We start from the raw sequence: 12,765 nt of genomic DNA on the forward strand, positions 1-12,765 counted from the left end.
GAGAGTGGACGAGGATTTGCCTTTGTAGGAGGATGTGAATGAGGAAATGAGGGTGTGAGTGAGTAGATGGGAATGGTCGGGGGGGGGGGGGGTAAGAGTATGGGGAGGAAGAGGAGGAGGAGGTGGAGGAGGAGGAAAAGGAGGAGGAGAAGGAGGTGGAGGGGGAGGAGGAGATGGAGGAGGAGGAGGAAGGAGGGAAGAGGAGGAGGAGGAGAAGAGGGTTGAGCTGGAGGAGCAGGAGAAGGAGGAGAAAGAAAAGAAGGAAGAGGGGATAGGAGGGGGAGGAGGAGGAAGAGAAGAAAGAAAAGAAGGAAGAGGGGATAAGAGGAGGGGGAGGAGGAGGTGGTGATAGAAGAAGAAAAGAAGGAGGAGGGGGGGGAAGAAGGAGGAAGAAGGAAAAAGAGGAAGAAGAAGAAAAAGAAGGGGTAGGAGGAGGAGAGAAACAGCCAAAAAAACAAAAGCCAGAAGGAAACCAATATTTTCCTCTTTTGGGAGACGGGAGGGGAGGAGAGAGAAGAGGGAAAGAGAGAGGGAGAGGAACTGTCCGAAAGAGTTGGGAAGGGGAAGGGGGGAAGGAGAGGCGTAGGAGGGGGGTGGCGAACTGACCAGAGGGTGGGGGGAGAGGAGAGGAGGGGGAGATCAGGGTATCGACAAAAAATGTGATGGCTTGAAGGCAATTTTTGTACCGTGTCAGGCAGGAGCCGGTTGGGTGTCCCTCCCCCTCCCCCTTCCCTTCCCCCCTCCCTCCTCCCCCTAAACACCTTCCGCCGTACCTGGCAAGCCTCCCCCCTTCTCCCCCCTTCCCCGTATCCTCCTCCCGGTCCCCCCTCCCGGCCCCTCCCTCGAGTGTCACTTCGCGGGCTCCCATTGGCCGCCGACCTCAGGTGGGCGGACTCATTGCAGGTGGAGAGGCCCAATCAGCGAGGCAGCGGTGGCGATGGGTGTGTTGAGGTACCCCGCCGGTGGAAGGGCGCAGGGTGGGCGTAGGCGGGGCCAAGGTGGATGGGCGGCCCGACGGAGGAAGGGCGGGGTGGAGTGAGGTGGGGCAGGTGTCGCGGGGAGTTGTCCCCCGGGGTGTGGTGGGCCCTGGGTGGCGGCGGCGCGGTGGGGGGCGGGGACCTGAGCTGCCCGCACGCTGGCCGTCAGTCCCGCCGCAGCGGCCGCACACGCCGCACATCCACCTCATCCCTCCGCACCCGCAACCTACCGCAGCCGCACACAAGGTGCACCGCACGCCCTGTGTTTACCCTCCCTTCTTAACTGCCATAATACCGCACCCACAGTGTCCCTTGCAACGACTTTTACCTCATGTGTGTCTTTGTCTTGATTAAGAAGTAGTGAGGTTTTGTGTGAAACTAAAACAAGGTCTTTGGATTTACAGGTTTGCTCAGAGTGCCTGAAACGTACACCCCAAAAAGTGCTAGACACCTGCAGTGCAAAGTCTTGGACATCTGTCTAAAACGGGACAAGGAACTTGAAACGCTCGCCTGCAACAGGTGTCACGCTTGCCTCGCAACAACAGAGAGAATTAGGTCTTTGGAGTTTCAAACATTATGTTCGACTGCGAAGAGAAAAACCTTGCGACATTCCCCCGGAACTGAACTGTCTCAAGCAAGAAGTGCAATCCTGTTTACGCCAGGACAATCATTAATCTCTGGTCAGCAAATTCCATCCACAAAATATTGCTTACACCGAAAAAATTAAGACGGCAACTTGGTAACAAAAAAACAGATATTGAAAAGCAAACTGACTGTGAGGGGAAAAGATATATCACCTGTTCTCCGGCGCCAAACCGAAGGCTCGGCCACGCCACCACTCGCGAGAACGCCCCCTCGCTGTTGTGCCACTCCAGCAAGATCAGTCTCTCGCCGCCCACCACCACGACCTCGCACGACGAAGGCGACGAAGCAGCCTCTCCAGACTCGACCATGACGCCAGACTGCCCCATGTCCCCGGGAGAGCAGGACGCGCCTGACCTTATCTGCAAGTAAGTCTCTTTTGTGACCCTCGTCCGCACAGCCCGAGGGGAGTTGAATCGCCTATCAGAAGGGAGTGAAGCCTTTTATATGTAATTTAGGATACTCATGTGAAACACTAAGATGAGGAATAGGTTCCAGGACGGTAATTACAGCCACTTATTCTGAAAGGAAGAATGGGGTACCTGACATCAGGGGGGCATGAGAGTTGGGAGGGGAAGGGGGACGGGGAGGGCTGTAGAATCTTACCTGGAAGCAGAAAGAAAATCTTTACCCTAAGTAGAATAACTTTCCACTTAACAAACTTCACTTCTCGCAAAACAAGGCCGGAGTCACGATAATTAAACAACTCACAAAATATCAGAACAAGTCATCTGGTAAGAAAACTACCTGGTTGCCCAATGACATACCTGGAAACGTCAGAATTAAGTAACGCATTCTTAGATCCTGCCTACCTGGGTGCACATTCAAGGGATGAATTGGAATGTGAGATGAATGTAAGTCCATCGGCTGAATGAAGGAGTAGTTTTGTCAGGATTAATCACTGTAGGACAACTATGCTTGGTATGAATGGTGTAAAGATGTAAAGATGGTCGGTGTGGGAGGACTATTGTGGAGTAGAAATAAACAATAGACAGGTGCCTTGAAGCAATTAGAGCAATACCATTAGTGATACTATTACTGCTACTATTACTTTTATTAGTATTAGTGCTGCTACTACTACTATTACTACTTCTGTTACTACTACTACTACTATACTGTTGCGATTATTACTACTACCACCACCACTAGTAGTAGTAGAATTAATAGTAGTAGTAATTCTGATACAAGCAGGAGTAGTAGCAATAACATCAGAAGTAGTAGCAGTGGCTGTTGCTGTAGTAATTGTAGTAATAACAGTAACTAACCAACAGAATGAGACAGTAGTAACAATTGTAATTTATAGGAGAGGTTAGCCGTGGTAGCACTGTGATGATGATGATAAGGGTGACTCTTGCATACGATAATAGAAGTATTCTAACATCAAGACAAAAAAAAAAAAAAGATCCAAATAGTTACACTAAGTTACGATGAAGTGTTGATTTTTTTTTTAAAGATCAAACGATAACTGATTAATGGCACCAGTATCAATGAATAATTTGAGAAACAGAAAAGTAACAACATAACAACAGTAACAATAACGCCAATGATAATAACAATAACGGCATAAGTTGTAATAATAGTGATGATAACAGTGTAACGCTGTATGTCAATACTAATAGTAATACAGTCTACATCTACAATAACAATATTTACGTTATGGTAGCAGTATCGACCTGCTATAAGATCGATAGTAATATTATCTTTGATGAGAATACCATAAGTACAGTAGTAATGTTGATAATGATAATGAAAGTAATGATAATGAAACCAAGTGCTAAGAAAGATGATGTAAACAAGTGTTCAAAATAATGTTAATAGTATTATGAAAAAGACACATAATTATAACACGAACATCATGAATTAGGGTAATGATAATGACAATAGTTATTATGTTGATACGGATAATGACAGAAAATGAGTTCAATATAATTATTACTGTTATTGTTTTACTGAAAATATTGACATTATATTATCCTCATAGCTGTGTATATTTTCTTATAGTCATTGCTTTTTTGTTGAGGTCATTATTATCGTTGTTATTATTGTTCCATTTATTATCATTACTATTATTACTATCATTATTATTATCATTATTATTATCGTTATTATTATTGTTGTTGTGCTATTATTATTGTCATTATTATTATCATCAGTGCTGTTATTGCTATTGATTTTGCTATGTTATCATTATAATTCTTACATTGTTGTTGTTATTGTTATTGTTATTATTGTTGTTGTTTTATTATTATGATTATGTTCTTTTTTGGCCTTTATATTATTATTATTATCATTGTCATTATCATTGTTTTTAGCATTATCATTACTATTATTATTATCATTACTAATATTATTCCATTATCATGATTGTGTTCGTGATTAGTATTGTCATTAATTTTATCATTCTTATTTTCATCATCGTCATTATTAGTGTCATTGTTATTATTGTTGTTGTTGCTGACGTTTTTTATTATTTTACTTATTATCAATATCGTTATTATTATCAGTATCAATGATATAATCACTTACGTTTTTTTATCATCATCATCATCATCACTTTCTCCTGTTACTATGGCCCATTATTGTTATATCGTATTAATAATCATTGTACAGTAACATCTATGTAAATGCAGGGAATCCTTAGAGGGCAACATACCTAGTTGATTCGGATTGGCTGATGTAAAATTCGTTATTCCATCTTCAGATTAAATTTGAATATCAAGACTATTATATTCGCTGGTGTACCATTTCACCATAATTTTTTTTTTTTTTTTTTTTTTTTTTTTTTTTTTGTATATAACTTTTCTTCTAGTGAAACAGCCTAAAATAAATTTACATGTTATTATTATAAAAGAAGCTCACATCCAGTTTATGAGAAAAAAAAAGTGTATATATGTATACATACACACACACATATACACATATATACATATATATACATATATACACACTGATCAAAGGTATGCATAAGATAATCAAATGAGAGACATTTTTCAGCAACCAATCATCGCCATCAGCTAGGAGTGTTGCCATCTAAGGGGTCCTGTATATATTTAGATGTTGGGTGTACTATGCTAATCAAACATCATGTACTATATCGTTACTGTTGATGTATGTTGTTATTTTGATGATGTAATAGTAACAGTTGGTTTTATAATTGTTTTAATGATAATACTTGTTTGTGTTTATCATATCATTATTATTATCATATTTGTAATGATAATAGTAATAATAATAATAATTAGTAGTAGTAGTATTACTATTATTATTATTGTTTTTATTGTTGTTATTATAATTTTTATTATAATTGGTACTACTATCATTGTTATTATTATATTTATTATTATTACTACTATTTTTATTATTATTTTATTATCATTATCAGTATCATATTCATCTTCATCATTATTATTATTATTATTATTATTATTATTATTATTGCTTTAATAATACTAGTACTGTTATTATTTATACTTTTATAATAATCATTTTTCATATCATTATCATTAATATAATTTTTATTTCTCGTAACAATGATTATGATTATGGTTGTGATTATTGCTGTTACCATTATCGATATCATCATCCCATTATCATTAACATTCCTACTGTTATTACTTTTGCTATAGTCTTTATTATTGTTATTATTATCATAATCATCATCTCCATCGTCTTTATCATTATCAGTATCATTATTATTATTATTATTATTATTATTATTATTATTATTAGCTTTATCATTACCATTACTAACATAATTATTGTTATTATCATTATTAGTAGTAGTATGGTGGTAGTTATAGTGGTAGAGTATTAATATCAATCATTATTATCGTTATCATCATTATCATTACTGTTAGTATCAATATTAGTATCATTATCATTATCACTATAATTGTTATTGTCATTAATACTATTCTTATCATTATTTGTTAATGTTATAATTGTTATTATTATTATCATCATCACCATCATCATCATCATCATCATCATCATTATCTTATTAATATTATTGTCAGTATTACTATTATTATTATCATTATCTATATTATTATCACTTATTATTGTTATTGCTATAGTCATTATCATTGTTAGCAGCATTATTATGATAACTATTAGCACCATTGTAATGCTTATTGTATTCGTACAATAACTATTCATATCATAATTACCATCGCTATTACAAGCATCAGTACTGTCAGTTCTAGTATATTACTGTTATCATATTAGAGTAGATATTGTTGCTATTTATAACAGCAAAAAAGTTTGTGCTAGCAGTGATAGTACCAATTGACGTAACAGTAGTAATAACAGCAATAACAGAGAACGTATTATAGCAATAACGATAATAATGAGAGGAAGAACATTAACTGTGATAATAATAATGATCAGAATGATGACAATAACAATAATGATTATGATAATGATAACGATAAAGGTAACTATAATGATTAAAAATAATAATGATAATGATAAAATGTGTTATTATTGTTATTATAAGCGTCAATATTATTTTGATTATTTGTTTTATTAGTGGAGGTCGTACCAATATCACTGTCATTATTATTGTTGGTGTTGTTGCTGCTGTTATTATCATCATTGTTATTAATGATAATAGTAGGATACTGTATAGTGATTATCGTTGCCATGATTGTCTCTTATTATTGTCATTATCGTCGTTATCAATACCCAATATCATTTCCATTGTTATCACTATTTTTTTTAATTATCATAATTATTATCATTATTATTATTATTATTATTATTACTATTACTATTATTATTATTGTTATTATTATTGTTTTTTGTCAATGTCATTATGATTTTTATTTTAATTGCTGTCTTTATCACCATCATGATTATTATTGTTGTTGCTGGTGCTGTCATCAATGATATTAGTTGTTATCATCATTATTGTTGTTACTGCCATTCGCCATCATCATCACATTTTTCATTATTTATATCATTATCAATATTTGTTTATTTATATCATATTGATAACAATAATGATTATGATGTTAGTGACAGAAATAACACCTGTGATTATAACGTTAATAATGATAATGACAGTAACAATGATAATGGTAAACATGATAATATTAATTTATAGTAGTAATAATAGTATTACAATTATAATTAGGATTCTTATTATGATTATATCAGTGGTAATGTTACTGATAATATAGATGATAATGGTAATAGTGATATTCTCAATAATATTACCAACAAAATAATTATAATAATAGTAATAATAATAATAATAATAAGAAGAAGAAAAGTAACACCAACACAGGCAAAATGTTCTTTCATGACCTCTTCCTCATTTCCTCTCCTCCTTCTACTTTTTTTTTACTTTTTCTTCTCCTTCCTCTTCTTTTCTTCTCCTTCGCCTTCATCCCCTTCTCCTCCTTCTTCTCCTTCTCGTTCTCCTTGTCCTCGTCCTCCTCCTTCTCCTCGTCCTCCTCCTCCTCCTCCTCCTCCTCCTCCTCCTCCTCCTCTTTCTCCTCCTCCTTCTATTCCTTCTCCTCTTTCTTCTTCTTCTTCTTCTTCCTCGTTTCACAACAGAGACTAACCCTGTCATCAAACTCATAAGGATTACAACTGCGTCTCATAAATTCCCAAATATTTTTTTCTCTCTCTCCCTTTTGTTTTTTGTTTTGCCTCGTTTTCCTTGAATCCAGAAGACCTTGGCTGCTGCTCTGATATTCTGCATGACCTCGTGAATGCATTACTCTCATGCTCCTGAATAATGACGATCGCGTTATGAATGAATATTTTTTTTTTCTACCTTTTCTTTTTTTTTTTTTTTTACGTACTCTGTTATTTTGTTATTTTTTATTCGTGGAAATCAAAATATATATATATATATATATTTTTTAGGTTTTCTGTTTTATATGTATGTCTAAATTACATTGCTTGTTGTTGTTGTTGTTGTTTTTCATATGGATTAAGTTTTTGTCAAATTATGCACTTTTGAGATATGTTAAAGTTTGCAGATATGGTTAATTGTTTTGGGAAGCTTATTCATACAAAACGTTTCTTTGTATGTATGTATGTATGTATATATATATATATATATATATATATATAGAGAGAGAGAGAGAGAGAGAGAGAGAGAGAGAGAGAGATGTGTGTGCTTGTCTATATGTGCATTTAACATGATTTCTCGTATATAATTTTGTTACACTTTTTAGCATTCTATATAATAGTATGAGACCATTACAACGGAGAGAGAAAAGTAAATGTTATTTCCAGTGTTAATGAGTTATAATGATTCAAGCATATCATTTCAACCAACTTTCTTTCCACCTTTCCTTAAATGACACTGAATCACCCAATTACAGTAGTTACAATTACAGTTACAGTTTCAGTTATAGTTACAGTTACAGTTAGTTACAGTTAAAGCTAAAGTTACAATTACAGTTACGTTGATGCAGTTTCAGTTACAGTTAGTTATAGTTTCAGTTGACAATTACAATTACAGTTAGTTACATTTTCAATGACAGTTAAAACTACAGTCTCAGTTCCAGTCACCGTTAGAGCATTTCTCCAATAGAGGGATTCACAGTCATGTCTTCTTGCCACGGCCTAAGTAACCGAGTGTTCCTAAGCCCTTTTGTCTGCCGAACCGCCCATTGATCACAAAGGGAATCTGGTGATTAAATCCTTACCGAGGAAGCTTTAACTATGTGTCTTATTTTTGTAAGCTGCCTTTGGGGGGGTGCCGGCACGAAGCTCGTCCGGGGTGGGGAGGGGGGGAGGGGGCTATACATGTGTGAGGTTTTATATATGCGTATGTGTGTGTGTGTGTGTGTGTGTGTGTGTGTGTGTGTGTGCGCGCGCGCGCGTGTGTGTGTGTGTGTGTGTGTGGGCGTGGCGCGTGCACCGTACGCACACGCGCAGATGCAACCCCAAACACATACACACACACACACACACACGCTATAACGTCACTCTTACGTCGTGGGTCGCCAAGAACACGCGTGTCGAGGTCACGTGACTACCGGATACCCCGCGTGAGTGTGTGTGTGTGTGTGTGTATTTGTCTGTCTGTTTGTCTGCGTCTGCGTTTGTGTGTGTGTGTGTGTGTATGTGTGTGTGTGTATTTATTTGTCTGTCTGTCTGCGTTTGTGTGTGTGTGTGTATCTGCGTGTGTGCGTCTGCGCGTCAGTCACGTGGGTTGCCGCCGTGGGTATTTTTCACCCGCTAATATTACCCAGTCGACAACACTTTCTTCCCCTTGACGGTTACGTAACACACGCATTTGTTATTGGGCAATGTAAACACCGGCTTATGAGAGGGAAGTATGTTGGCTGTGTTTATGTGCGCGCCGTGGTGTGTGTGTGTGTGTGTGTGTGTGTGTGTGTGTGTGTGTGTGTGTGTGTGTGTGCATGCGTGCGTAAGACTGAAATTCGAGCCAACCCCCCTGGCGTTCTGGCACTCTCGCACGCACGCACACACGCACGCGGGTCCACAGCTGGGGGGATGGGGTGTAGAATGACCCCGTTTGTTCTCTGGGGGTCACTGGAGAGCCTCTCGGGTTAACAAGAGGAAAATGGTCGGCGTTTTGCACTTGTTTCCATGTTTCCAACAGAGGCCGCGTCCGATTGCGTGCGTTAGTTCGGGGGTGTTCGTGCTGTTTTGTTAGTTTCTCTTTCTGACATGATGCTAGATTTGATTTTGTTTTAAATATATATTTATTTTTCTCTTTTTTTCTCTCTCTTTGTCTCTGTCTGATATCCTCCCCACCCCCAGCTCTCTCTCTCTCTCTCTCTCTCTCTCTCTCTCTCTCTCTCTCTCTCTCTCTCTCTCTCTTTCTCTTTCTCTCTCTCTCTCATACCTTCCTCCCCCCTCTCTCTCTCTTCCTCCCTCCCTCCCTCTATCTATCTTTCTCTTCCTCTCCCCCCCTCTCTCTCTCTTCTCTCTCTCTCTCTCTCTCTCTCTCTCTCTCTCTCTCTCTCTCTCTCTCTCTCTCTCTCTCTCCTGCCACTCTCTACTTCTCTCCCTCCCTCCCTTCCTCCCTCCTTCCCTCTCACCCCTTGTCTTTCTCCCTCCTTCTCACCCCTTCTCTCTCTTTCTCCCTCTCACTCTCCCTTCTTCCCTTCCTCTATCTCTTCCTCTCCCCCCCCCCCTCTCTCTCTCTCATACCCTTTCTCCCCCTTCTCTCACCCCCTGTCTCTTTCTCTCTGTCTGTCTGTCTGTCTATCTCCTGCCACTCCCTCTGCTTCTCTCCCTTTCTTCTTCCCTTCCTCTCTCTCTATCTATCTATTTATCTATCTATCTATCTACCTTTCTCCTCCCCCCCTCTCTCTGATAGTCTCCTCCTTCCTCTCCACTTCCTCTGACTTCCTACACCTTCTCTCCCTCCTCCCCTCTCCCTCTCTTCCTCAACTCCCCCTTCCCCCCCCTCTTCCTCTCTCCCTCTCCTCCCCTCCTCCCCTCTCCCTCTCCTCCCTCCTTCCTCCCCTCTCCCTCTCTTCCTCAACTCCCCCTTCCTCCCTTCTCTTCCCCTCTCCCTCTCCTCCCCCTCATCCCTTCTCCCTCTTCCTCAACTCCCCCTTCCTCCCTTCTCTTCCCCTCTCCCTTTCCACCCCTCCTCCCCTCCCCCCAAAAATTTAAAAGAAAAAAAACCAAATATCAGACAGAATCGTGCTTCAAGGTTCAGCAGATAAGGGAGGTTGTTATCCGTCGTTATGCGTCGACGGCCGTTCGATTGTTACTATTTTTCTCCTTTTTTATTTTCTTTCTTCTTCTCTCTCTCTCTCTCTCTCTCTCTCTCTCTCTCTCTCTCTCTCTCTCTCTCTCTCTCTCTCTCTCTCTCTCTCTCTCTCTCTCTCTCTCTCTCGTCTCTCTCTCTCTCTCTCTTTTTTTTTTTGGGGGGGGGATCCGAACTTTGTGAGACATATATGGGTATTATATGTATGTATATTCATATGAATTTGCATATATATAGATAGATATGTCTGCATACATACATATATATAAACACATAACAATTTATAATATATACATATATGTGCATGCATGTATACATACATATATATACATTTACATACATGGGTGTGTGTATATATTTACATATACATACACACACACACACACTCACAAACACACACACACACACACATATATATATATGTATGTGTGTATTTGTGTGTGATGTATAGCATAAATATGTATATAAACATTTAATACGACCAGATAAAAAAATCTCTAGTATTATTTTGATATATGTCTATATATTTGTATATATATATATATATATATATATATATATATATATATATACATGCACACATATATGTATATATAATGTGTGTATGTATATGTATATATATCCATATCATGCATGTATATGTATATAGACACGTATACATATACATATGTAAATTATATATACATACATCTGTGTGTATATATAAATTTCACACATATAGATAGATATGAGTATATATATATATATGTATTTTTATATATTGTATGCGTGTGTATATGTATACAGACATATATGTATATATGCACACATTTGTGTATGTGTGTGTGTGTGTGTGTGTGTGTGTCGTACATATATATATACACACAGTACATATATGTATGCAGACATTTCCGCATTCCTAGACGAAAAACTTTCACTCATTTTTCATCATTTTTATGAGCCATAATCACAGCCCGGATAGTTATATTACAGATAACTAACTCCTTCCCAAGTAGGTGACGAGACTTTTAATAAACGACAAAGTTTAGATTTTTTAAATTCTTTTTTCTCTTTCATTCGTTCTTATTTTTTCGTTTTTTTTTTTTCTTTCTTTTTTATACTCTTCTAGGGACCGGTTGTATAAAGGAATTTGAAGTATCCAGCACTGTATGTTGTAAGGGATCATTGCTATATAGTGAATCCGAGGTTTTATCTATCTATATATATATATATATTTACATATATATGAAAATATATATATGTATGTATGTATATGTATATATATATATATACATATACGTATTTATATACACATATTTGTATTCAATATATATGTATACACATACATATAGATATATAGATATAGATATATATAGATATATGTGTGTGTATGAAATATATATATACGTATTTTTAATATATTCATACATATGTATATTGTGTGTATACATATATATACACACAAATATACACATATACATATATATGTATATATGTATACACATATATACATATATGTATATGAATATATATATACATATATGTATGTATATGTATACTACGAGAAGACAAACGCATTATTAATATGTATGAATATTTATGCATGAGAAAGGGAGAGATGTTAAATATGTACATATATATTTTTTAAAGAAAAGAATGACATGTGAGAGAGAGGGGGGGGAGGGAGGGAGGGGGGAGGAACGAAGCGGTATAGATAGATAAATCTATAGATATATGGATATATATATATATATATATATAGTTATACAGATAAGTATATACAATAAGTAGAGAAGTAGATGAATATATAGACTGGTAAACAGATGGATTCAAATTTATAAATAGATAGACATAGATAGATGGTAGATAGATAGAGAGGCAGATAAACAGATATATGAATAGATAAGTGGGTATATAAAACAAATAGGCATGGAAAGAAATATATAATCTTAACTAAGATTATATCTACTAATATAATTACTAATCTGAGGTAAAAATATTAGTTAATTATCTTATTAGGCTGAAGCATACAAATCTAAAATTGAGTAATTTTCTCCATAAAATCTGAATAAATCTGGGATCTTTCTCTTTTAAGCTGCATATGAATTGCAGACCCCCCCCCCCCCTTGTCACTGTTGCAGAGATAACCCATATGCAATGTTTTTTTTCTTTCTTTCTTTCTTTTACTTTGTCAGACTGTTTATCTCTGTCCAGTTAGATATAGTGTTTCTCTTTTTATCTGTTTTTGCTGCTCCCCGCTTTCTGTCTTTGTCACTCGGCCCCTACTGCTCGCTCTCTCTCTCTCTCTCTCTCTCTCTCTCTCTCTCTCTCTCTCTCTCTCTTCGTCTCTCTCTCTCTCTCTCTCTCTCTCTCTCTCTCTCTCTCTCTCTCTCTCTCTCTTTCGTCTCTCTCTCTCTCTCTCTCTTTCGTCTCTCTCTCTCTCTCTCTCTCTCT

At 37.2% G+C, this 12,765-nt stretch overlaps 1 protein-coding gene across 1 annotated transcript in view; it reads left to right on the top strand.

Moving 5' to 3' along the window:
- Positions 1 to 1,081: 1,081 nt before the first annotated feature.
- LOC125044749 (zinc finger protein GLIS2-like) overlaps positions 1,082 to 12,765 on the top strand; it is a 17,068-nt gene continuing 5,384 nt past the window's right edge. Inside the window, 2 exon segments of the mRNA XM_047641643.1 lie at positions 1,082 to 1,223; positions 1,382 to 1,987. Coding sequence (XP_047497599.1) covers positions 1,929 to 1,987 — 59 coding nt within the window. The 5' untranslated portion in view covers positions 1,082 to 1,223; positions 1,382 to 1,928.

Source organism: Penaeus chinensis, chromosome 36 (assembly GCF_019202785.1).
Source record: "Penaeus chinensis breed Huanghai No. 1 chromosome 36, ASM1920278v2, whole genome shotgun sequence".
Taxonomy (NCBI): Eukaryota; Metazoa; Arthropoda; class Malacostraca; order Decapoda; family Penaeidae; genus Penaeus; species Penaeus chinensis.